The 27,881-nt window shown below is 39.0% G+C and overlaps 1 protein-coding gene across 6 annotated transcripts; it reads left to right on the plus strand.

Annotated features, from left to right (window-relative positions):
* Nucleotides 1-17: 17 nt before the first annotated feature.
* Nucleotides 18-27,447, plus strand: PPIL6 (peptidylprolyl isomerase like 6). 6 transcript variants are annotated; one of them, XM_081044579.1, is made up of 9 exons: nt 78-222; nt 3,372-3,467; nt 3,625-3,685; nt 6,646-6,834; nt 9,834-9,896; nt 10,004-10,151; nt 12,583-12,639; nt 22,888-23,023; nt 25,466-27,447. In XM_081044579.1, exons 4-9 carry the CDS (start codon nt 6,685-6,687, stop codon nt 25,569-25,571), a joined length of 660 nt encoding a protein of 219 aa, XP_080900705.1. In that variant the 5' UTR covers nt 78-222; nt 3,372-3,467; nt 3,625-3,685; nt 6,646-6,684; the 3' UTR covers nt 25,572-27,447. The 6 variants fall into 6 exon arrangements, with proteins under 6 accessions (XP_080900702.1, XP_080900703.1, XP_080900705.1 ...); XM_081044576.1 differs by lacking the exon at nt 3,625-3,685 and having other exon boundaries at nt 18-222; XM_081044577.1 differs by lacking the exons at nt 3,372-3,467; nt 3,625-3,685 and having other exon boundaries at nt 27-222.
* Nucleotides 27,448-27,881: the final 434 nt, after the last annotated feature.

The raw sequence follows: 27,881 nt of genomic DNA on the forward strand, positions 1-27,881 counted from the left end.
CCCCTCCTGGAAGCGGCGGGGGCGGGGCCGCGCGGTTGGCCTGGCGACACGCAGTGTTTGTGCCCCGAGTAGTTCCCGAGCGCCGCCATGGCGAGCCCGCAGCCGTGCAGGCTGAGGTCGCTCCCGTGCGGCTCGCATTCGCCTCCCGAGCAGCCGCTGCAGGTCAAGGTGGTGGGGCTCTTCAATAGCTCCACTTTGCAGATTGCGAAGAGCACAGCTGAGGTAACTGCCAAGAAACCACAAATGCCGGCGGCCCTTCCTGCTTCCCGCCCGGTGCCTCCTGGTGTCAGGGTTCCATGTTCGGGGAAGGGGTGTCCTGGCTGGGCCGGGCCAGTCTGGTTGGAACCCAGAGGGTAGGGGAAAAGTGCGGGTCCGCGGCGGGCATTCCACTTCAAGAAGGGGCTACCTTTAAAGGGGGACACGAGCGAAAGAAGCGTTCAGAACCTTGCTGTGAATAACGGTAATTCCTCCTCGCTACATATTCACACGTTTTATCTCACATTTTTTAAACTGAAATTATAGATTTTTTAAAAAGTCTATAATTTTTAAAAAGTCATGAAAAAAATGTTTAGGTAAAAGTGTTACCATATAACTAGCTGACTTTTACAAACTCTTTCACTCCAAGTGATTTCTTGAAAACTTCATTCGGGAAGTTGTGTGTGTGTGTGTGTGTGTGTGTGTGTGTGTGTGTGTGTGTGTGTATTTTCCTTTGAATATTCTACCGCAGTCACGGCATTGCAATCGAACTAGGTGCTTACGGAAATTTCTTAATAAATGACCGCTTTGGAGAATATAGACATTTCTTTGTAAGCACGCAGAAAAATAAAAAAGGCAAAACAGTTTAATTGGAAGAATGTGGCCTGGTCAGTAATGTTGCTGCACACGTATAACCCTAATGCAGGGGAAATGTGAAAATCTGTGAAATGTTGAAATGTAAAATTCAGCTGGTCTTTGGGATTTGCTCCAGAAATACTAGTATAAGACTATGCCAACCTTCTCTCCTTCAGAACCCCACTGGACTCCATGACAATACCTTACTCATGGTTATATCTCCCACAGTATCCAGCTAGATACTTGACACAAAATGTTACCAAATAGAAGAAATCTTAAATTCCTACCTTGCCTGCTCCAAATCCACAGAATTAATGAAAAGTTTGTAATGATATCAAATCAGGAAATAGTAACTAATTTTTGAAATAGGTAAGAGTTTACATCATGATGAAAAGAATAAATGACCAAGAAGTCTGTGAAAACAATATATGGATCATCATAGAAATTAAGGGCTATGTTAGCTGGGCTGATGGGATCATCATAGTTTTATGGCCTAAATTGTATTTAATGTGTTTGAGGGATATTTTTTCCCTTGTTTTTCTTAGCTCCTTTTCTGAAGGCACATGCTTTCTGTGCCTGCTCCACATGGTAGAGATGTTGACAATATTTTTCTGTAAAGTCTGGTTATTATTAGGCCTTTGGGGCCTTAGACTCTCCGTCATCACTACTCAACTCTGTCCTGTGCAAAAGCAGCCACAAACAGTATGTAAATGAAAAGTGGTTTTCCAATAAACCTGTATTATGGATACTGAAATTTGACTTGCCTATAATCTCACATGTCATGAAATATGATTCTTTTGATTTTTTTTGAACTGTTTAAAAATCTGAAAATTATTCTTAGCTCTCAAATCTTATAAAAACAGGCCGTGGGCCAGATTTGGCCCCCTGGCCACAATTCGTCAACCCTTGTAGAGGACACTTAGTCAAGGAAACAATGTCTTTATTGTATCAGTAGTGATAACTTTCCCTTCAGCTTTTGCCGACTGTAGCTTTATTTGAATATGAAAACATCGATGTAAATTCAGTTAGTTCTATTTTAATAAAAGATCCTTGAAAATATTCCCAACATGATCATTTGTGAGTAATCCCAGATGCTAATTAAATGACCGATTTAGATTTGTAAAAAGTATTGCACATATTCTAATTTGGATGTAGTCCATTTTAGAACAAACACCAAATTATGAAGAAAGTATGATTAAGTATGCTTCATTTGAAAATTGTTGGATTTATTCGTTGTTCCAGGTGGTCCCTCAGTTAGAAACAGTAACCCTGCACACTCGGCCTACATTGAGCACAGACACTGGAATTGAGAAAAAAAGGGACACATCATCTGTCGCTTGGGGACAGTAGCCTAAGAAGGAAATGGCCAGATTGCTGTTGCCCTCTTCTACTACCCCTGGTCCCAAGGCGAGATACACTCACATCTTGACTTTTCCCCGTTGGAATTTCTGCCCTTGATAAAGCCCGGCCAGTGTCCTCTTAGACCACAACAGAAGCGGCCAGCTGTCACTTTTCCCTGTTGGCGCATCTACTCCCTCAGACCCAGTCAGAAAAGTGAGGCCTAATGGTTGTTGCCTCAACTATTTTCTCTTGCTTTAGAAGGAGGCAAAGTATAACCTTAGCAACCAAAACTTTTTTTTCTTTTTTAACAGGGATTGTTAACCAGTAAGAATTTTCTCTGATTCATAAAGACAAAACAATATATGTTAAACCAAAACATGCTCCGTATCTTAAACCTAAACATATTTCGTATTTACTTCTCTTTCTCTCAAGAGGTATAACCACAATATCCTTTCGGTCATTCTCCATATATCGGTGAATTAAAGCAATAGCATCATTCCTGTCAACCCACTGAGGTTTAGTAAGAGTTTAATTTAGGGAAAAACTGGTTTTGAAAGAATATGGCAGATCACAAAGCTATTGACATAAACTTACTTATTCATTTGTTTATCCAGTTGCTTCTGTATTTCCCCGAAAATAAGACCTAGATGGACAATCAGCTCTAGTGTGTCTTTTGGAGCAAAATTTAATAAACGACCTAGTCTTCTTTTATTGTAATATAAGATCAGGTCTCTAATATAATATAATATAATATAATATAATATAATATAATGTAATGTAGTATAATAAAATAAATATCAGGTATAATAGAATATAATATCAGGTCTTATATTAAAAGACGCATTAGAGCTGATTGTCCGGCTAGGTCTTATTTTCAGAGAAACATGGTATGTGTAAGTGGTCCAGTATATGCCAGATGTTGAGGCCAGTGGGAATCTAGGAAAACTGAGAAGTAGTCTTTGCCCTCAGGAGCTTATTCTCTACAGGTGAGAGACAAATTAGCCAGAGCCACAGTGTGGACTGGGGAGTGACTGAATGGAGGTGAACACGGAGCTGTGGGAGCAGCCCATCTAAGCCAGGCTGTGTGGCCTGGGAACCCATTGTATGAAACTTCCTGGGAACCCATAAAAATCGAGGGAAACGATTTCTACTTTTAAAGAGAACTTACTCTAAAATAATTATTCTACTTTGAAACCTAGAGTCTGAAGATGAATTTTCCATCCAAATTTGAAGATCCTATAATAGTTCCTCTTCAAGAATTTGCATGGGATCAATATCTACAGCAGAAAAAAAGGGTAAAGGATATTCGGGGTGTGGGAAATGAGCAAAGTTTTACCTGAGTTATTTACCTATTGCGTTGTTTTGAAAAAACGGAAGTAGTAATTTTAGTGAAACTAGGTTTCATTTCTAACTTATTTCACTTTTCCTAAATTATTTCAATCATTTCACCAGGCTGATTTTAAGAAAAAGTAAAACATTTACAGAATTTTCTTTTGGAGGGCACGTGATCAAGGTAAGGGTTAAACTCTCAATGCTACTCTTTACCTCTGCTGACCGTTACCATTTTTCCCTGCACATCACTGACTCACACTTCCTGGCACTCAGGTTTCTCTGGCCTGGCACTGTTCTTGGCCCTAGCTCTGGAAGGTTTTGGTGGTGTACAGCACACATACTGTGCGGGGCTTGTGTTGGGCTGTTGCCTAGGGAGCTCTGATGATAGGCACCAAGTTCCCACGGGGTAGCCTTGCTCTAAGAAGCTTCCTTCTCTGCATCGCCCCCAACAGGACCCCTGGAGGACCCCAGGGCTAGCAGTACTTGTCCAGGGATGGCAGATAGGTTTTCCGTTGGATGCCAACCCTGGTTAGTTGGGAAAGCTGCCTGGACCATGTGATATGAAGAATTCTCAGGTGGCATCCTGGCTCAGCAATATCTCGTGTTGCAGAGGGAGGCTGGTGTGGGCTCGTTCTGCTTGTCACCCCGGCCCAGTCCTGTACAGTCCCAGTCCTGGTTTCCCTGCCCCACCCCTCCCCAGTGGCTGGTGAAATCCCATTTCCCCTGACCAGAGAGAGCAGTTTTGATTGTTCTGTGCTTGGTTTGCAGAGGAGACCCTGTGATCTTGTGATTATCACATACATAGTATGGTTTTACCAGAGACCACTGCAATTTCCAATCCCGTGAATGGTGCAAGACCGAGTCAAGAATACCATTTGTTAAGTCTCATACCATTTTCATAGCCATAATACATTTTCATTAGAATTCAAATAGAACCATAACAAACACTTACATATGGTGCTTATTATATGCCAGACACTATTCTAATACTGTGTTTCCCCGAAAATAAGACCGGGTCTTATATTATACCCGGTATTTATTTTATTATGTTACATTACTTTACATTGTATCATAAAGATCTGATCTTATATTAAAATAAAATAAAACCTAATTTTTGCTCCAAAAAACGCCTTAGGGCTTATATTCAGGGGATGTCATCCTGAAAAATCATGGTAGGGTTTATTTTCGTTGGGTCTTATTTTGGGGGAAACACTGTAGTTTCTACATATATTAACTCTAATCCTTACAACTGGGTGACCAATTGTCCTGGTTTGTCTCAGACTGAGGGGTTTCCTTGGATGCAGAAATTTTAATGCTAAAGCTGAGATAGTCCTGGGCAAACCAGGACAGTTGGTCACCCTAACATAAAATGTTTTCTTAATTTTTATCGTCAAACTTACTATTACCATCTACTAGCATCATGCTCTCTCACCTCCAGGACAGCCATAATCTTATGCTTTGGTTTGCACCTGCTCCTCTTACATATTCCCACTGTACTCTTAAAGATTGGTGTGGTTTCCATTCTGCAATTTCCCGTTCTTTTCAGCCTGGATTATTGACCTTGAGATGTTTTATGTTCTCTTCCTCTTGCTTTTTTCATGGGGCCTGAAGGAGACTTTCTAGGTACGTAATTCTTGCTGCTTTTTCCCACCTATTCTTTGTTCCTTATCCTTCCTTCCCTCTTTTACCCTCATGTCCTGGATACCTGTCACCTTAACCTTTCCTTCCTTTTCAGGACAGTATTTTGTCCTTCAGTGTAAGTTGTGTGTTATATGTAATGCTTCTTAGCACAGTTGAAGGGAAAGGCTGACCTTTCTCTTCAGCAGAATATAATGCACCCCTGAGGGATGGCTTCAGGGCTTTTGAAACGCCTTTCTCTCCCTTCTAAAAAAGGCAGCATCATACATCATAGTTCTGGAAAGCCCCAGAAACAATCAAATCTAGCCTGCTATCTTGAGACAAGCAAAGAGGTCACCTCATGTATAGAAGACATGCAGAGACAAGGCATTTACATCTGCTACGTTTCTCCCACCCAGCGAACGAAAATATCCACAATAAACTTTTTCTCCTTTTTTCATAGTTTTGTGTTCTGTAAAGTTAACATTGGTAAATTTAAACAGTCTGGGAAGTATTGACTCATAGACTGTCAGTGATTTACATACAGTTCAGCCTGAACAAGTTTATTCTCATCCTCGAAGCAGGTTTTGGTAAGGGCATGGGAAGTTAGCAACTGAATATGAAATCTGAGAGAGGAGCTGGGTATGGAGCAAGCTGGCAAGCTGACGACAGACTGTTCCCCAAACCAGCGTTTCTCTAAGTGTGGTCCCCAGGCCAGCAGCATCTGCATTTCCTGGATGTAGTTAGACATGCAAATTCTCAGGCCCCTCCTCAGACTCAGAAACTTGGGAAGGGGTCAGGAATCTGTAATTCTGATTGCCCGCTAAAATTGGAGCATAGCTATCCTGAATTATCCGTGGTTTTGCCAGGACTGGCACTGGGTAATAATAAACCAGATCTCCTCAGAAGAGACATTACTCAGTGGCCACAGAAGGGGATTTAGGAGGTTGGCCGTCGGTGTTGTGTGGATGAAAACACTAATGCATCTCATTTTGAAGGGCTTAGAACTTGAAATTGTTGATATGATGAGTTCTTTTCCTCACTGCCCCTGGTGCCAGGAAATCCCTGCTGGCCCTCAGGAGGCATTTCCTCCTGCTGACCTCCCTCCATCAAAAAAGCATTCTTTTCCGTCTTTGGCACTGAAAAACAAGTCTTACTCAGAACCCCTGACCTTTTCACATGTGCGCACAGTAAAATGTGCTTCAGAAATGACGCCAGAGACTGCCTTTTGTTTTCAAGTTAACATAACAAGTTTGCTACACACACAGATTTTTATTACCAGATTACCATCTCTTTCCTATAATTGTACCATTTTAAAGATTACTTCTCTGCCATTTTTTTGCTTTCAGTGATGTCAGATTCTTGAAAATGTTCTCAAAAATTTTTGAGAGCAAATTCTGAAAGATGGCAAAAAATATATTTTTTAAAGATTCAGTCCTGGAATTAAGCCCAAGCTCTGACTTGTGGGTGTAGCAAGTTTTCTTCTTTGTTACATTTTGATGTTGTTGTCATTTTTCTTTACAGGAACTTAGGAATGAAGTCTGGGAATATTCTTCCCATGTCATGTGTTTTATTAATGATCAGCTCCTGGGTGATGCACTCGATCTTCAGAAATGGGCCCACAAGGTGTGGGACATAGTGGATTTTAAGCCCCCTGCACTTTATAATGCGCTGACTGTGGATTATTCTGCTAAATTCTTAAGAGATACCAAGGCAAGTTACATGAATTTTTAAAGAAAAGTAGTGAAATCTTTGATCATTTATATTGATTCAGTGTTAATTACTGATCTAATGAGGGGAATATAAAAGTGTAGGCGACCAGGTTTTAAGTTCTCAATGACCTAATGAGCCAGTTGCAAAAGATTATGACAGAGTTTGACTTGATGGTGTGCAAAGCAGCTTATCTCATAGCAGGCAGGCTGCACAGGGAGAACATTTCTACTGTGCCAACATTTCTACTCCCCTTAGAGGTTTATATGCATTATTATCCTTTTTTAAATATAAATACTCCCCACCCTAGAAGGTTGAGCCTATCATTCATTCATCTTTATGGAATATTTTAATTAACACTTTCTAATACCTAAGTGAGAGCTACTGTGCTAACAGAATGGGAAGTTTGAGTAGTTGACATTTTAAAGCATGACACATGGTTGGTGAGAGCAGGACCAAAAAAGCTATGGCATCAAGGAGGTTTTTGATGGCACTGGACGGTCATGAAGTTTGAGGTCCAGAGAATGAGACAGACATCAGGGTGGGATGGCAATAAAGGTAAAAATACATTGGGATTTTGCTCAGAAACCTTGTAGTAACAACTACCACATACTGAAAAATCACTTCATGCTCATGGTAGCCTAGGCTCATAGAAACATTCAGGGTATTTCTGAGCTGTGCAAAGGCAAATGCCTGTTCCAGTCATCCTTGTTTAATCACTTCCTTGAACAGAGTCTCTGGTAGGTGCTCAGTGAATGTTTGGTTGAAGAAACAATGTACTTGGAAAATGCTAGAAACTCTGGGGTGTAGGGAGGAATTTAATATTCACAACAGTTAATTCCCAAAGGGACGGGAGTCTAGAAGTACATAGTGTGTTCTGGAAATAGCAGGGGACAGCAAGGAGGCCAGAATTAGTGGGGAAACGAGGTTGGGAAAAAGAATATCTGTCGGGATTCTTGGTGCTGTTAATACCAAGCTACCCTGATTAACTTAAGAAGAAAAGGTATTGTATTAAAAGGATATTGGTAACCTCGCAGTTGATGGGAAAGCTGGAGAACCGGCTTTGGAAAACAGGTGGGAACCAAGGGAGGCCTAGCAATAGGAAAACATGGCCAGAATCACACCCCAGAAATGTGTAGCCAGGATCTGCCGTGGGTGCCCACTAGCCTGGGTTTGAATTGCCACTTGCACTAAGAATAACTTCTCAGCTCTTCCTGTGTCTTTGTCACTCCCTAGAGAGACAAGGCCCCAGGCAAGAGCACCTAACCAGTGGAGCCCAGGTCATATCTCCCTACACCCTGGCTCCCACAGGATAGGGAGAATCTGGCCCCTTACGTTCTGTAGAGGGTGCTGGGGCCCTGTCGGAGTTCCCCAAATAGGAAAGGTGTTCAGCTGTTACATAGGAAAAAACCCAAACAGTTCTATCAAAGGTAGGTTGAGCTTACCATCCATTCTGAACCGAAGAGTTAGATTTTGATCAGAAGGAAGCCAACCCAACAGAACTTTTCATAAAGAGTATGACAATTTTTTTTGTTGTTTTGGAAAAACTTTTAGGGCTGTGCAGAAACTGGCTGGAGTGGGAAAAGCCTGGTGGCAGGGCAGGCATTTGGGAAAGCTTTTATGGTAGCATGGTCTAGAGATAATGAGAGCTTGAATTAATTAGTGGCAGTGAGGAGAGAGGACCTAAATTCCAGAGAAAATCTTAGGTTTTGCCCAGCAGATTTTTCTTGCTGAATAAAACCCAAGGATTTGTATACTTCTGGTGTGGATTGATATGCTAGATAATTATGTTTGTGTGTTTGGCTCCTAGGTGACATTATCTTGTGTTGCGTTTATTTGCTCTCTGTTCATTAGAATTTTCAGAATTGTCTAGTTGGGACAACCTCATAAAGACAAAATATCGTTGCACAGGAAATCATGATTTCTAACATATCCTCTTCCCCCCCGCAAGCCTGGGACGTTAACTATATTATACCTCTTATTCTAAAGTTCTAATATTCTTTTATAATTAAGAACTTATAGTACAGAAGCTGAGAGGCACGAACAAATTATAATTACTAGAGATATAATACGTCATTCCTGGATAGCACAATATATTTCAGTCTTTTAAAAAAAGGGTTAAAAGGACATAAAATTAATGATAGTGATACACTTAAAAGTGATTTCATTTACATTTCCTAGATTCTTAAGAAATAGGCCAGGGCAAATTATGTACTTTATTAAATCAGGCGGCATTTTTATATGTGAGAATGGGGTCAGAGATTCAAAGTGGATTCCATTAGATGTGTTCTGCTCCCTAAATGAATGCTCTGTGCTTAAGACTAGTGTTTTCATTTTGGAAGCCTCTTTGTAGAGCTAGACAAGACCTCACATATGTTAGCCGTCTCTACCAGAAAGAATGTCAATTGAAAACAAGAGGTGGGAGCCTCTGGGAACATGAGGACATGATTGAAACAACGCGAAAGCCCAGCATCTCTCTTTCTTATTCCAGGAATTGCACCTCCTATGGATTTAGTGGCTTTATTTTCCCTCTCAGAAAGCCAGATCTGGCTCTGGTTAACTCTAATCTGAGCTATCTCTGAAAATCCAGAACACACAGTAATCAAATCCATGGTACTCACATTGGCTCTTTTCCCAAAATTACTCAAGAAAGAAAAGAATTCCCAGTCTGCCTCTTCTCCCTAGTGTTTCTTTCCACACCTAATTAGCAATGTGGTGGATATCTAGGCCACGTGTGCTCAGTCTCGGGGACAGGTTAATGCTAGTGAAAGCTTTGCTACTGAAGGGTTTTAAAAAGTGTGTTATTTAGGTTGTAAAGACTTGATATAATAAAATGAAACAAACTTCTTTATGTCATTCTTTCAATTTTGGTGTTACATTCTCCACTGTTAATGCTGTTGACATCTTATCCATGAAAATATTATTGTTTAATCTTCGGTCATTTCTAAAATTTTCTTCCAAGACATTGACTTGCATTATCTTTTTCTCCTGAATTTTAATAGCATGATTTTGTGTTCTTGGATATTTCTATTGATTTTAATCCAATTGGAAGATTGATTTTTGAGGTAAGAGGGTCTTTTTTGTTATTGTTTTAATAAGTTGGGAGTGGGAATCTGTAACTGTCAAAATGTCAAAGACTTAATCTTTGAAACCTTTCCTCTTTATTTTGTAGCTATACTGTGATGCATGTCCCAAAACATGTAAAAATTTTCAGGTCTTGTGCACAGGAAAAGCAGGGTTTTCTCAAAGTGGTATCAGGCTCCACTACGCAGGTTCGATTTTTCATCGAGTAGTACAGAATGGTTGGGTACAAGGAGGAGGTGAGTTTGAAATCTTAAATACAACTTAACTGCAACATCAAATCAGAATTCCAAAATGTTGTTTATCTACCTTTATGAAATGTATATAGAATTAGATATAGTTAATATTAGATGTTATATTCATTTAAACGGTGTTTTATATGGCCAAATGATGAATTAAGATATTCATACTCTTTTTAAAAATTTCCTAATTGTTAAATTAACAAATCTAAGGTATGTTAGCAGAAATATCCTGAAATGAAAAGTCATAAGAAAGTAGGATAACATTTTTTTTTAAATCAAAATGTAGTTTTAAATAAGAATACTTAGAAAATACAGTGCTTTCTAGAAACATACTAAAGGTGGGAATTTGAAAGTAGAATAAACGGAAAACAACTATTTCTCACCAAAGATGTTACAACTGAAAAGTAAGATCTAGAGCATTTTGGTCTCTATTTTGCCTTCTTTTCAGGTCAATCCTTTTGTGTTTACATAGGCTAGGTGGCTGATTAACAGCACAAAATTAAATTTTGGAGGCCTTTTGGGAAATACCCCATAAGGAGCCATCAGGCAGCAATTTAAAAATAATTGGCTTCATACAGAAGGAGATTTGCCTGAACTTGATGAAATATGCAGAGGCTTAAATTAATAATGTTTATTTTTCTATAATATGGAACATTCTGAGCCTGCTGAGGAGAGAAATGTAGATTTAATCCAAGAGTGTTATATGGAAATCAGCTCCCCCCCCCCATATATAACAGCCACTAATGAACGAGCAGGACAGACACACTGCTGGCCTTGCACTAAGTGCTCTACCTACCTGAGTCCATTTACTCCTCAGAACTAGCTACCTGGGAGGCACTTACCATTATCCGTGTCCATACACACCAGGAAATAGGCTGGGAACAGGTAACTAACTAATATCAAGATTTAAATCAAAACCCTCTGACTTTAAAGTTTACTTTAACCACTATTATGCATTGCTGAATTTGTTGTCCAAAGTATAGAAATAATACCCAATATACAAGACTGAATTCAAGGGGGTGGGTTATGGCCACAAAAAAGATTAAATACTGATTGATGTCAATGTAGAAAATCACCTGAGAGATCTAAAGCAGAGGGCAAGAGTAATGATGGGCTTTGGACAGTCAGAGCAAAAGAGTGTCACTGGGGTTTAAGTTGTTAGTAGGGGAGGGGAGCCATCTGGGCAGATTTGTCTTAGCAAAACAAACTTTATATCTGAAAGAATCGGCGCCGGGGACCCCCACCATCCCCATTTCTGGATTTTGCCTTCAGCCATTGCAGCATGTTCCTGAGAGGTGCCAAGGGCTCTGGGGTGAATCATGGGGGGAGTGGCAGGGGGAGTAGGGTTGGAGATTTAAGGTTTATCAATTAACTTCTGAACCAGCTTTATGAATAGTATAATTTGAAAGCTACGTGTCCTCTCCTGTGTAAATTCTCTCCACATGCCTGCTGTTGCGTCAGATTTCTTTAAAATAGGACAGACACTTCTTTTATAGATAAATCACTCATAGTGAGTTAAAATGGCAGAGTCCTTCAACAGATACTTATTTCACACCATAGTCAAGGAAGGTAGACTAGAGATTTGAGGAAGTAAAGAGGTACTGGGGCCAGAGGGATTAGGTTGTTGCAAAAGTAATTGCTGTTTTTGCAATTATTTTTAATGTTTTAAACTGCAATTACTTTTGCACCAACCTAATACAAAGACAGACCTTAGAGATCTTCAGTTTCACGAGTTAGCTTTGCTTCCCTTTTAGTGATGGGTAGATAAAAAATAACCTGTACATGGAGGAATTTTATAGTAGGAGCATTGCCTAAGTCAAAATAGGCATATAATGTATATAATGCAAAATAGTCATGTAAATACCTTTTTTTTAAAAAAATCTTCATTATATTACAAAGGAATTTCATTTCCAAAGTATTGGATAAATGAGTTATCACTATAGGGTCCCATGGAATGACAATTTGAACAATAATTCTTTTTAGAGAACCTGTTTTTATTCTTGTTCTAAAAAGATCTTGCTGTTCCTATTTCATCCTCTCAGTTTAATCTTTCCACTTTTCTGAAAAGCAAGATGGACTATGGACTAATTTGTGAAGTAAGCAGAATTTATATGAACACATTTTTAAAAATAGTGACTACAATTATAATTTAGTGTTTCATTATTTCAAAATCTAGCATTATAATTTAACCTACGTCCAAGAGGTATTAGGAAAAAAAATTGAATGTAAAAGTGCTTACAAAATACAAAAGAAAACATTACATAGTAGTAATATTTTCATGGTATAGATGTTGAACAATTAGGTAACTTATTATAGTCATTGGTCTAAGAGGAATCATAATTTAAAGCATTTTTCCCCTGCCATTATTGTACTCTTTTTTTTTTTTTTAGTCTCAGAATTCTAATGTTTATTTATTGTTATTTTTCAGACATAGTAGCTGGAAGAGGAAATGGTGGAGAGTCAATTTATGGACCAACATTTGAAGGTATGTGTCTTTAAAATAAATATATATTAACTGATTATTCAAATTTAACAGGACAGGACAATTTACAGTTCCAAATAAGATAGTGTTTGGGGTAATGTACTTAAAAGTGGGATTTAAAACTGGGGGAGGGAGAAGGCACCCCAGTCCAGTCCCAAACAGCTTTGTACACATTTTTTTTCACCCACCTAATTATATTATTTCTTTAGGTTAAATTCCTAGAATTAGGATTGTAGGGTTAAAGGGAATTGATGTTTTTAAGGCTTGTAATTTGCTATTCTCAGAATTGGTACCTTGATAATCATCCTGTTAAGGCTATCTGGGATCTTGGGAAAATGGTAGTGATGGTGGCATAGTTTTTTTTAATTTAATTTTTTAAAATCTTAACATAAAAACAGTCAAAGGAATTAGAAAAACTGAAAACCCATGGATAACATTTATAACAAAACTAGGTGACAGGCTAGTTACATGAATTCTGAAGTACAAATATGTGAGGACAGACTACCAACAGCCACAAAATCTGCATGGTATTCGCATCTGTGTGGGAAAAAGTAGGGCATCTGAGGGACCTGACAATAATAGAACCCCAAGATAGCTAATGGCTGGTGAGTGCATGGGCCCCTAAGAAGGTTTGAAGTGACTGGAGCAGTCTAACCTCTGTGAACTCTCGAAACTGATCTGAAATGGCTGTTTTCCAGGACAGGCTCACATTAAGGAGGAATTGCTGGGAACTGAGTCAGAATTATGCAGGATATAGGGACAACAGTGATCAAGAGTGAATGGGAACAGAGCAGGAAAGAAGGCAAGCTGCCATATTGCTGAAAAGGCACAAAGGGAGCTTTGTGAAGTTAGAAAAGCTACTTTCCTAAAGCCACACCTGCTTCTCAACATGTAGGAAAAGTAATTTTACATTAAAATGAGCAGCAAAAAGTCATGGTTATTAGAAGATCAAAGAGAATAAGGAACAGAGTAACATCACTACAGATAATGAAAGTGCACTAGAAAGACATGCTCACAAACACACTTCAAAACTCGGACAATTTCAAAACGAGCTAAAAGACATTGAGAAAATGATACAAGACAGGAAAGAACTCATAAATCAGAATTAGAAAAACTCAGATACGAGGTTAAAGAGCGGAGGAAAGAATTAACAGTAAAAGAAAATTTCAGAAATAAACAAACTAGAAGAAACATGAGACCAAATAAACACAACATGTGTCTTAAAAGAAGGAGAAGGTAAAAGGAGTAAGTTTTTAAAAAACAAAAAGAGATGAAAAAAGATAAAAGGGATTTATAATAAAGTGACAGATATTAAAGAAAGAACATAGGGATAACTATCCCTAAAGAAGTAAACCAATACAAAGGAATGGAACGAATACTGAGAAATATTATTGAAGAAAACTTTCCTGAAATAAAAAAAAGATTTGATGCTCTATATTTTGTTTTGGGTGGTGGTTACACAACTATACAAAATTGTCAAAATGCATCAAACTGAACATCTAAGATATATGCATTTTATTATATGTTTATACTTTTAATAACAATTTACGTATGAAAAACTCGAAACCACTTATTGAAAGAGCACACTGCTACTTAACAGTACTGAACCAGAACAAGCAACACTAAGACATGCTTTGGTAACATGATTGGACATTAAAGAAAAAGAAACAGCTAGGCAAAAAGAGCAAGTGATTTACAAGGGAAAGGCAAGTAGATTATCATCATATTCTTTGACATCATATTCTTATGCCAGAAGAAAATGAGGTAATACATTTGTGATGCTCAAAGAAAGGAAATGTGAGCTAAGGATTTTATATCCAGCCAAATGGAATTTGAATTATAAAAGGGCACTCAGCGTTAAGAACACGTAAAACTTCAGGGAATAGTGTTGCCAAGAGTCCTTCCTGAGGAATTGACTGTAGCGTGAATTTCACACAAGCAAAATACAAGAGAGACTTGACATAAGCACTAGTGGCGAGCATTAATTATGTAGTGACTTGTAAAACTAAAGTTTGATGAGGATCAAGAGGGTGAGAGTATGATATGTAATGACTATATGCTTAGTCTAACTAATTTTTAAAAAAGAAAGAAAATGAGGAGAATACATGCAAATAATTTTTAAACTATGTTCAGTAATTATATTGGTGATGGTATTATTAATACTGTTATTCTGAGATTGTTGTATATGTATGTAAAGGGATATTCTAATTTAATTATTTACTGTGTCCTTGAGAATAAGGATTTTCACTGTGTAAGGAAGGAGAGACAGATGAAATAGAGGCTAATAAGTAAAACATTCCATAGTTCTGAATTTGAACTGGAAATATCACTTTAAATTTAAGAAGTATCATATATACCAGGTCTGACAATGAAGTTCAGTGAACTTGTTGCAACGATGTTGCTAACCTTTTTTGACATCAGAAAGATGATTCATTATGAATTAGTACCAACTGGACAAACAGTTCACCAAGTTTACTATTTGGAAGTGCTGAAAAGGCTGCGTGAAAAAGTTAGATGACCTGAACTTTTTGCCAACAATTCATGGCTCTTGCTTCACGACAACGCACCAGCTCACACGGCACTGTCTGTGAGGGAGTTTTTAGCCAGTAAACAAGTAACTGTATTGGAACACCCTCCCTACTCACCTGATCTGGCCCCCAATGACTTCTTTCTTTACCTGAAGATAAAGGAAATATTGAAAGGAAGACATTTGATGATATTTAGGACATCAAGGGTAATGTGACGACAGATCTGATGGCCATTCCAGAAAGAGTTCCAAAATTGTTTGAAGGGTGGACTAGGTGCTGGGGTCACTGCATAGCTTCCCAAGGGGAGTGCTTTGAAAGTGACCATAGTGATATTCAGCAATGAGGTATGTAGCACTTTTTCTGGGATGAGTTTGCGAACTTAATTGTCCGACCTCATATATGTGGCTCTGTTTACTGAATTGGTCTACTAATAAAATGACCAATCCAGTGGTGACAAACTGCTAGTATTTAGATTGTTGTTTTGAAATGTCATTTCTTGCTTAAAGAAACCAGGGCTTCTGGGAGAAATGTCAGATTCCAATTCTGGGACAGGAAATTACAAAATGAACCTGGAACCTCATGTTCAGTCATGCTATCATCAGATAGCAAGAATGCTATTAAAGATTTACGAGGGTCGTGTCAAAGGCCTTAGGAGCCAATTTGAAGAGGTTCTCACTGGCCAAAGATGGAATAATTTGAATAGTAGTTGCAATCGATTGAAACCCAACACATGTTTCAAATCCACCAGTTCATGATGATATTATATTATAAAATAAAGCCTAATTATTTGCCACTGGGGAAATGATAGGAAATGAATTCATCATCTTGAAAACTGATAAATATAGGGAAAGAATCAAGCGTTTATCTTGCCTTCCCTATGTGAACTGGACCAAATTATAGATAAGGGGAAACATTTCATTATAAAAAATTCCACTTATTAATGAAAAGGAAGTAATAGAATTAGAACATCACCATTTTGGTTCCGTCAGTGTAATACCGGTTCTAGGCATTTGCTGCATTAGTATCTTTTACCTTCACTAAAAATAATAGACAGGAACATAATGAGCCTGTGTTGAGAGAACACACTACCACAGGGATAGAACAGGAGTCTGATTCAGCTTCTGAACCCAGCTGCTAAGTTGCAAGAAATACAGCCAGTCCTGCCATCTGTGTTCTTACAGATCTCTGTGCTATGTAAAATCAGGCAATGAAAACCACAGGACTTATGGCAAAAAGTGAGGTAAAAATACTTTCTCAGTGGCACATTAAAAAATAAGATAGTAACCTAATAAAAGCAGTAACACAGTTTTACATATACTATGTGGTCAAGAGACACATAAATACAACAATAAATAGGGCATTCGGCCTTGTAAACTCCCTGACTTTTGCGGAGGTCTCGTGGGAAGAATTGCAACTGGTGAGTGATTTTGAAGTGGTGGAAAAGGGTTCTCTCAAATCGGAGGCAAGTTGCAACACCAGATGTGACTCATAACACGGTGACCTAAGGTAGCAGGTGAGTGTCTGAGGTGTGTGTATTTCTCTGCAGCTCAGATCAGTTCAGCTGGGCGCAGTTTTCTACATTCACCTATGTTTCTCCGAGAGGAAACTGCACATAAGCAGGGGTGGACTTCTTACGCTCACGGCCCTCCCTAACATATCAGTCAAGGTGAAACAAGTGTGCATGTTCAACACAAGTGTTACAGCTGAACTGACAGGACAGAGAACAAATAAGTGTATTGAACTGCACCATGCATGTGCAATGGGCAAGCTCTAGACTAGGAGACACTCTAGAGATTAAATTGTTCAGGCTCATTAACAGATAAAGCGTAAGGAAAAGAAAGGGATAGAGGTAGAACCTATAGATTAAAAGAGATTTAAAAGGCATAACAAGACTAAACTATACTATCTAGAGATGCACACTTGGATGGTATAAGGGAGTATTGAGTACTCGCTTATGTAAAAGTTGGGGATGTGACTTTTGGGGGCAGAGAGAGACTTGATAAGGGACTCCAAGCAAGGCTGTCAAAGTTCTTTCTCTTGGCCTGAGTGGTGGTTAAAAGGGCATTTGCCTTATAATAACTAATAATAACTATACATTCGTGTTCTGTGGCTTTTTGTGTTTGTATTTTCATACAATGAAAAGACTTAAAAAAATAATACTGAACCAATGGCCCAGGTGAAAGGGAAAAGTAAAAGCTAGTTTCCTTGTAAATTCATGTGGAGGCAGCTTTATCAAATGAAACCATGCAAGTGACATCATTCATTTATTTCCTCATAAAACCTTACTACACTCTTAGTGCGGTGGCTATATGGTGCTAGGACCTTTGGAAACAAAGACAATGTGACCAAGTTTCCACCATCAAGCATTTTTGTATTTTTGTGCAGGCAGCTGTGTGAACAGATAAATGACAGGTGCTGTGCCAACTGCTATTACAGAGGAAGAACTGAGTGCTGTAGGATAGGAAAGAACAGCTGTCTAGGAGAGGGGTTGCGGCCCAGCACAGCTTATGAGTTCAGTCTTAAACTGAGTCGGAAAAGATATTCAAAGCTTTCCTGGCATCCTTAATCCCTGAGGGGATTCCATCATACCTCGCTACCCCACAGCTGTGGTCAGATCACCCCAGCTCTTTCAGCTAGGAGGCACAGCCTCAGACTGCACTTGGGCCTTCTGTCCAGGAGGAGACCGATCTCTTAGCCCATCTCTTCACCTGCCCCCTCTGGGCATCTCTGTGCCACCGTTGAATTTCCTTTGCTCCCATCCTTAGACTCTTGTGGGGATTTGGTGTCCAGATGGAGGCCTGGCTGTTGTCTGGGGCTCGGTGAGGCCCAGTGTGTTTAGGGACGCCTCTGTTTTTCAGTTTGTCTGGCAGGGCAGAATTAGAAATTCAGTAATCAATCAAGTAAAAAGGAGAGATGCTCCAGAAAGATGAATGACTATGGAAGAGAGACTGACTGGTACTCAAACCAGCTACAACTTGGGTTTCCCTCCTCCTTTCATCGCCCTGTGGAATGTTAAGACATGGACAGCCAGCACTTCATCCGCATTTCTCTCGTAGGACCCTGTTTCCATGAGATGCAGCATTAAAACTCAGGACGTGTTAAAAACAACTGCAACCACACGACTCACTTTTATTATTAAGCTTAACACAGCGAATTTAAAAGGATAAAAGAAATAATATATGATCTAATTAGATGATTATTTTGTAAGGTGGTTAATCTTTTTAACTTGAGGAAAGTTTTGCTTTGTTTTGAATCACAACTTTTAAAAATTGTGTTCCTAAATCCTATTTTGAATGTTAGAAGATGAATATTAACTCTTTTTTTATTTTTGTCCTTGTATTTTTTGTATAGTAATCCCAACCCTTCCTACTCTCAAAGGCTTGGATGGCTAGGGCTGATTAGAGAGAAAAGATAATTTTATATGAAGAGCAAAAGAAAAAAGTCATATATTTTTTAATACTGTATTCTTGTTACATTAACTAGACCCGTTTCTTAATATTAGCTTGTGCCCTAATTCACAAATGGACACATCACTTAAAATCTATTTGTCTAGGGGCGGCCAGATGGCTCAGTTGGTTAGAACGCGAGCTCTCATGACAAGGTTGCTGGTTCAATTCCCGCATGGGATGGTGGGCTGCGCCCCCTGCAACTAAAGATTGAAAACAATGACTGGACTTGGAGCTGAGCTGCGCCCTCCACAACTAGACTGAAGGACAACGACAATAAAAACAACAACAAAAAACTGTTTGTCTAATTCCCAGATCACCTAGTCTTTAAATGAAAGTGGACATTAATAAAAAGCACAGAGCCTGATGCATTGTCAGTATTCAATGCAACTAAAAGATGTACAAAAGTATTTTTTTTTATTAGAAACAAAACTGAAGATAATATGGTCTGGGTAGCTATTTAAGGGCTATTTATTTTTTTTAATTGTGAGATTTATCCTATATATAGAAGGTGCATATGTGCAATTAAAAGATAATTACAAAGCAAAGCCCCATATTACCATCCTTGTCAAGAAAGGAACACTGCCAGTGTGCCAGAAGCCCCCCATTTGCCCATCCTCATTCATAACTCCATCTCCCTCATAGAGGTAACCACCAGCCTGACTTTTTCCTTGCTTTTTCTGATAGTTTTGCTACCCATGTACGGATCCCTAAATAATATAGTTAAGTTATGCCTAGTTTTGATCTTTTATAAATGAAATCGTACGGTAGGCTTTCTTTATTATCTTCTTTCACTCATCACAGCCTATGAGATTTACCCATGTTATCTATAGCTGCAGTTCTCTCATTTTCACTGCTGTTTAATATTATAAATATACCGTAAGTATTTATCCATTCAAGTGTTTATGAACACTTGGCTATTCATTTCTCATATCACACACAATCAGCATATTTAAATATTTCATTAAAGCAGCAGTTTAAAAACTGCAGTAGATAAGCAAACTTTCATTTACTTTTCTATAGCAAGAAATAGCTGTTATTAAAATATGATGGTAAAATTAGAGCAGTAGGTTTAAAAATTGATATTGCAGGATTCAGGTCAGATGTCTACATGATATAATTGTCCTTAGAAAATTATATGGAAATGTCCCAAATTGTCTGATTATACTTTTGCCAGAGAAAATGCAAGGCAGTTTCCCAGAATGAGCTTTATTTATTTATTTATTTATTTATTTATTTATTATTTATTTATTTATTTATTTAAAGTGTGTTTTTCCAGGACTCATCAGCTCCAAGTCAAGTAGTTGTTTCAATCTAGTTGTGGAGGGGCCTATCAAACTGGCAACCTTGTTAAGAGCACCACTCTCTAACCAACTGTGCTAACCGGCGTCCCACGAGCTTTACTTTAAATAAATTCAGAAACTGATGTTTTCCCCGTAAATTCTTATTTCTATTTCAAACAAATAGTTATTTCACTCACGATGTTGCATGTTACAAATGATTCCAGTTTTAGCCACAGAGCAGTAACTACTACTCTATGTCGTCCTGTAAGTGGCAGAGGCAGGGAGGAACTCTTGAATCATAGACATTGTAGGGAGACGGTTCTGAGTGTCTACCATATCTTTTAAACTTCCTGAACTTTCTTTCATCCTTTATTGAAAGACCATGACCTAAAAATAAAATTTACTAATTATTCTGATTTAGCCAGCACTCAATTTTTTTTCATTTTCTTAATTTTGCCCAGCATTAAAAAAAAAAAATGTTTTTGTTCCTTCTACTTCAAAACTTTTTTGTGTGGATTGTTTAAATTTTTCCTTTCCACTCAGGGCTGCTGATAAAATTAAAATAACTTGTAATAGTTAATTATCCCAGTCGGTCATAGTGGGGGGAAAAGGGAAAAAAAAAAAAAGGTTGTTGATTTAAGAGTCAAGTTTTTTTTTATTGTCCTAAAAAAGTTATTTTGTGAGCAGACTAAATTTAAATTTTCTATGGAACTCAAGAGTGTTAAGTTCAGTACTCAGAACAGAACTCAGAATGCAGTTGGCATTCAATAAATATTTGTTGATTGAACAAAGGTTAAATTAAACCTGGGATTTTCAGTTTCCGTTTTAATATTGTTACTTACGGAAAAAATCTTTCTATTAATATAAATATACTATCAGGGTGGCCATTTTTCAATAAAACTTCTCTAAAGAAAAGATTTTATTTTGATCTCTATTATGCCGTTGGCTCCCATCTTTAAGTGGCAGATATGCTCCTGCATAGCTGAGGGTCCACTTTATTTCCCAGTTGCCATCAGCAATTGCAATTTAAGAAAATCTTATTGACAGTCTTGTAAAGTTTATATGGGAAGGGTCACCACAGGTTGGTATTCTGGGCAAAAGCCCATCAGTACCTGTAGAGAGAGCAGGAAGGGAAGGGGTGGCTCTCCTCAGCCCCCTCCTCCACACCCCACCCATAGATGGGGTGCTTTCCTGGAGCAGGAACAAGCTGAATTCCACCCCAGGACTTTACCTGTGTTTGCACAGTCGCTGAGAGGTTTCCCTCTGCCCTGCCACCACTCCCAGTCTGGAAGCAGCACTGCATAGCCTTCGGTCCTTAAGTACCACAACAACCTTCTGTACTTCCATAATCAGTAACATAGTCATTTATTTTTCACACATTTTTTTTCCAAGTCAACACATTTTAAATGTGTAAGCTAGGAACTACCTAACCCTTTGAAAAACTTTCTTTCTGTCCCTTTATAGCAGTAGTTTTCAAATTGCCCTTTAAAGACTTCCACGAGGATACTGAAGAGGTATCCTGAGGAGATGGGAGGACTCTCAGCCATTTTATCTGTTTTATACGTGGGCTTTCACACGTGGGTACGTGGGTATCACTTTTTGAATAGGTATTATGATTAACTGCTTTAAACGTTCTCCCATAATCACAACTTTTTGGTTGAAGTGTGACAACTCTATACATTTTCTTTTCTGTTACTTACAGAATTTAAGAAAACTTAATCATAATATCTAAGAGCAAGGACAAACACCATTTTGTTAAAACACTTTGAATCTTTGCTTTGGGCATATTTTTACTCCATGTGATTTTCTGTGTAATTAGTGGGTTATTTCTCTCTTCCACTGAAATGAATATGGAGCATCAATGTGATTATATAGACTCCTTTGTACAAAAATGCTTTATTTGCATTTCATAAGCTTTCAAAGGTCTTTATTCAGGTTGCAATTTAAGCCATCACAGATATGGCTTAATTGCTTAGTTGGCATAGCTTTGAAACTTAAAATAAGAATAGTCAGCAATTGCAACTTAAGAAAATCTTATTGACAGTTAATATTCATATCTCTCAATTATTCCCAGAATTTTATAAAGTTACTGAATGAAAACTTTTACTGAATTTCTTTTCCACCCCTTCCATCTGTATTTTTGAGTTTGGAGACAAATCTTATTTTATGATGAAAACGGTGCTTCCTGAAAATTGTACAAAAAAAACAACAACATAACAACAGTGGTTACACTTGTTACACTTTAACTTGTTAACCTTATACCAAAAAAAAATAAAATAGTGATTTCTGTGTTCTGTCTGCAAAATCTTGGTCGATCCCTATAAGGATTGAGATTAAAATTTATTAAAAGACTACTAAAAATAAGTATAAATTCATTTCCTTTCATCATCAACATTTAAGGCCACACATATACCAGATAATGTACTAGGAGGCGTTGGGAGTAAAGCTATAATGAGATAAGACCCCTGCCTTCACACACTAGAGTGGAAACAACCATGTAAACAACATGATAAAGACCATAAAGAAAGTCTGTATAAGATGCAGTGAGGGGAAGGGTCATATCCATGAAAGCCTTCTTAAAGGATGCGTTTTAAATTATTACATTGGTAGTTGAACGAAATACTACTAACAAAACAGCACAATAAAATTTGTTGACTTTTATTCCTAAGCAAAGTGGGTGCTTCCTTTTACATTACTGATTTAAAGTACTTCCTTTTACATAATTAATTTTCTTAGTACATTTGTTTTTAGCAATGGTAATGATAAGCTAAATGTAAGTGCTCAAATAGTTCTAATAAGACTTTACAGCTTATCTTTTTTAACAGCTCAGTTGAGTGAAAGTAATATGAAACATTTAAAATATTTGCAATTTGGAACGTTTTGATAAATATGATTGAGAACCCTTGCTACCAAGTATTCTTTTTGAGCTTTATGTGTTACAATCAATCGAGATCATTGACATATTTTAATGACCTACTGCTTATTCTTTTCTAGATGAAAACTTTGCAGTTCCTCATAATAAAAGGGGAGTTCTTGGAATGGTCAACAAAGGCCGTCACACCAATGGGTCACAATTCTACATCACACTGCAAGCAGCACCCTATCTCGATAAAAAATATGTGGCTTTTGGGTACGTGCATTATATGTTTGCGTCTGTAACATTCACATGTGTAAAACTGGTTCAAAAAGATTTGGATAAGTATTATATGTAGTCTAAGGATAACTACAATAGAATTTAAAAACAAAAGCAATACAAATATAGACATTTATAAGAAGCTTGAGGTCTATTAAAAAAAAAACAGAAACCATTTAGGCACAGCCATTGTAATTGTTTATCCATCCATCCATCCATCCATCCATCCATCCATCCATCCATGCATCCATCCATCCATCCTCTCTATCTTCAGCCTCAAGGATATTACCAATTCTTAATTACCATAAGTAGTACCATAGTGCTTAATGTAGATATATTTAGATGCAGAAGTGGGGTGGAGCCATTTAAGTAATTGTCTAGAACACTGAAGAGGTAGATGAAAACAACCCAAGGTTCAAGTAACCTTTTCTTCCTGAATAATTTAAAATACGGGAATATCTCAGGTAATAATTATTACTAGAATATCATTAACAAGATGCTTATAGGCATGTGGACCTAAAATGGATGATGAATATACTTTTTATCACTTCAGTGTTTCATATCTCTATTTCATTATGAAGTGAATATAAGATGAAGCTTACTTTGTTCCCTGAAATGATGTAAATTGTTAGAATTTTCCTGAATAAGTATTAGATTATTGCAGTTACTTCATAGGGGATAATTGTTGACTCTTCATTCCATGAAGAATTCTCATGCCAGTGTTAATTTTAACCACAAATATCACATGTGGCCATCGAGCACTTGAAATGTGGCTAGTGCACCTGAAGAACTAGATTTTATTTCATTTTAATTAAATTTAAATAGCCACATGTGGCTAGAGGCTACCATATTGGGCAATGAAGGTGTAGAGGAACTCCTAGGATTTTGGAATTTGTTGGAAGATTGGTGCCATTCATCAAGATAGAGAATTCAAGGAGGAGGCTATGGGAGAGATCATTAATTCAGGATTGACAAGTTATGATTCAGAGTAAGATACCTATCTGACAGTGAGGTGGCAACTCCTGAATACCGGAAGTAGCTAGCTATTCAAGCTGGGCAAGGGCTGGAGACATGGCAGCTGAGTTGCAGCCAGACCAGAGTACCACCCCTCCCAGAACCACCTCTGGGCCTTATTTGTTCCCTTCTGCCTCCCTCCTGTCTGCCAAAATTCTGTTAAGTCTTAGGTCAGACACCTCCCCGATTACCAAAACCAAACTGCTTCTGTCCTCTTTGGCACATTGTGAACAGCACGAAGTAGGGACTGGGTCTCACTCATCTTACATCCTAACATCTTGTGGAGAGGTGCACACAGGAGGTGCTCATCCAGTGTTTGTGAATCCAACTTGGAGAACGGGTTTCACATTCTCTTTGGACACAGATGAATCTGTCCATTTATCCTCTGCTCCTCATCCTCAGAATGTACCTTGTGTCCTGCTCTGCATCATGGTTTCTAATCGATTGGGATGGCAAAAAACAGAGCCCAGAGGCAGACAGAGTGATGACTAGAGCATGGTCAGTGTCAGCACCAACTGTGTCCGTGTAAAGGTTCATGACATGGAAACCGCCCCTTCTCCTCAGCCACTGTCTCAACCAAGCATTGGCAGAGGGCACTGGTCCTATGTTTAGGACTGTCTTTTAGTTGAGAGGACCATCAGAAGTTGAACTCCACTCAAGCCACTAGCTCGTGGCCTACGAATGTCCACAGAGATCCAAATTAGCATGGCTTTGAACTGCCTTTTATTCATTTATCCAATGGATGTTGTTTAGATGCCTACTGTGTGCCAGGCATTGTATTAGGCATGAGAGAATCCGAAAAAATCAGAGAAGCATACAAATGAACGTCATATTTAACCCTGGTAACTCCTATACAGGAGAGGAGAGGAGGGGAACTTGACATAAGCAGGGGCTCTGGGACACTTCCCCAAGGAAGTGATGACTGAGCTATGATCTGCAGGAAGGCCAGGAGGTGACCAGGCAGGGAGGTGGTGTGACCAAAAGCAAAGGAGACAGCTGTGGCAGAAAGGGTTCGAGGTGCTACTGAGGGTCTGATAGCCAGTGTGGCTGGAGCAGAGAGAGCAGGGGAGCCTGCTGCAAGACAGCCCTGGAGGGGCGTGGGCAGGCCGGCCATGGGAGAGATGTGTGGACTTTATCATAAGGATAATGGGAAATTATTGAAGTGCTTTAAGCAGGGAGGTGAGATCAGATTTGCATTTTTTTAAGTTCATCCAGTGAGGATAACAGAATGGAAGGGTTTGAGACAGATGCTGGGGAACCATGGCAAAGTGGACACATTTAGAGCTATTTAAGGTATTTATGACAGACGTTAATTTCATTTGTAGGAAATACCCTTAGCTAAGCTAGATACACTCAATTTAGAAATGTGAGCTAAAGGTGAAGATTTATGACTGACTAAATTTTCCATTTTTAATTCTACATTAGGCAGTTGATTGAAGGAACAGAAGTTCTTCAACAACTGGAATTGGTTCCAACAGAGAATGAAAGACCAATACGACAATGTACAATTATTGGCAGTGGAGAGTATTAAGCCTGATTTTCATATCAATATTTTCTGACAATTTATTATGTATCTGATCAGCTGTTTCTAGATTTAATTAAACCTTGCTTGATAAAATTTAATTTGAAAGCTGAGGCAGATGCTGTAGGTTGGCTCTCCCAGCACCCAGGTTCTTCTCCATTTTCCTTTCTTGACTCTGCTGTACAGACAGACTATAAAAGCAAAATACTCAATTTTTCAGCCTCCTTTGCAGCTAGGAGTGGCCACAGGATACCATTCTGGCCGGTAAGACAGGAGCAGTATAGCAGTGGTCCTGCCTTCTCCCCTTCATCCAGTCTTTAATGCAGAGAGGCTGGGGCCAGGAAGGAAAGGCCGAGAGAACTGCAGAGATGTCAGCCCCACCTCTGGAGCTGCCAAACCAATACCAGCCACTGCCTATGTGTGGACTTCTTACTGTATGAGACAAATAGACCCCTGTTTATGTTACTGTTGGTTGAGTAGCCAAAACCATTCTTAGTTAAGCAGCAGCACCTAGTGGCCTTGGAAAATCCTAAAATATTTGTAACAGAATTTTGTTGTTTGTAACTACATTTCTGCCTTGAGAAACTAGGAGAAACAATAGAGAAAAAGAATTTATTGTAAAATTCCATTGTTTATACCCAGCATTCAGGAAAGGGTACACACATTGGCTGTTGTTATAGGACACGAATAGAATGCTTGTCTCTGAGCCATGCCAACCAAGGGTTTGGGTTCTCGTCCCCATGATGGTAACTCCTGAGATATTATTAGGGACCCAGCTTTATAAGCTGCTCTGTAATCGGAGATTCTCAAACTCATGTCACTGCAAGAACTTTGTCAACTAGACTGCTGGACTGTCCTTGACTACTCATTCTCTAGATGTGCATTCATTTAGCACTCTCCCCAGAGGCTGGGCACGAGTCAGTCATTTGGGAATCACAGCAAGACATGAAACTGGTTCAGCCACTGCCTTGTAGTCAATGGAGCGCTTGGCTCTGTTAGTGGTGACTTTGCATGTTGCCGCCACCACCACTGCCATTGGGCTCCTGCTCTGCCCAGAGTCTTGGTGCTTTCCTTGCTCTGAGCAGAGGGTTTGTCTTCAAAGATGATCCTTGAGCCAATCTGATAGAGACAGGTCTGTCATTGAATTGGGTCTTGCCGAAGGTAGGCATATGCTTTCCCCCCCACACACACACTTTTTGAAATGATTATAGAGTCATGGGAAGTTGCAAGAATACGACAGAGCATGCCTGTGTACCATTCACGCAGTTTCCCCAGTGGGCAGACCTTAGACAGCCATGGTAAATACAGAGGCAATTGACCTCGGTATGTGTGTGTGTTGTCATTTTATCATGTGTAGATTTGTGTGGCTGACACCACAATCAAGACACAACTTTTTCGGTGCCACAGAGACCTCCCTGGGGCTACTCCTTTATAGTCATACCTACTCCCCTCACCCCCGACCATCCCTACCTCCTGAAAACTGGCATATATACTTTTTTTGTTGTTAAATAGAAGCTCGTTGCTATATGGCATGTGGTTTTATACTAAAATCTGAGATGGATGAGGAGAATGCACACTACCTTTGTACATTCTCATTCTCTTGTACATGCACATTCTCAACTGACCCAGAGGCAGCGTAGTGTTAAAACGGTGTGTCCTAGAGCCAGACAGCCTGGGTTTCAGTCCTGGCTCTGCCATCTCTAGCTGCATGAACTCAGGCAAGAACTTCACTGTGCCTCTACCTCCTCATCTCAAAACAGCAGTACATACCACACAGGGCTGTTCAAGGAGTCAATAATTTGTTTACAGGACCTACTACAGGTAGGATTGTTCTACTGTAAGTGCGTAAATGTATGCTCAATAAATTACCAGTGGATAACCTTCAGAGTTGCCGAGGTCCTTGTATTTTTAAAAGCTTCTCAATGACTGATTAACAGCCAGACACTAAAGAAGAGCTGCCTCCTCTCCCTCTATGCTGAGCGTTTCAGCCAAGCTGAGTGCGCAGCCGCCAGGTCCTCTCTCTGGGCCTACGGATGGGTTTCTCTGGTCACACTGGTGACATCTCAAAGCGGGGGGAGCTGGACGTATCACGGGGACTCTCCCCAGCTAGTGACGCATGTGATGAATGGAACTGATGCTTTGCAGAGATCCTGGTTAAAACAAATTACAAGCATCAGTCATGTTACAACAAGCAGTGGGGCAATTCTTACTGGCAGTGAACCTGTATCATAAGACGTTAAGCATTTATGTGAAAGAACTGGGGTGTTTGCCTGGGGGTTAGAAACTGATTCCAGCTCCCTTTATTTTTCAGCATAGCTG

The sequence above is a fragment of the Rhinolophus hipposideros genome, assembly GCF_964194185.1.
Source record: "Rhinolophus hipposideros genome assembly, chromosome: 3".
Taxonomy (NCBI): Eukaryota; Metazoa; Chordata; class Mammalia; order Chiroptera; family Rhinolophidae; genus Rhinolophus; species Rhinolophus hipposideros.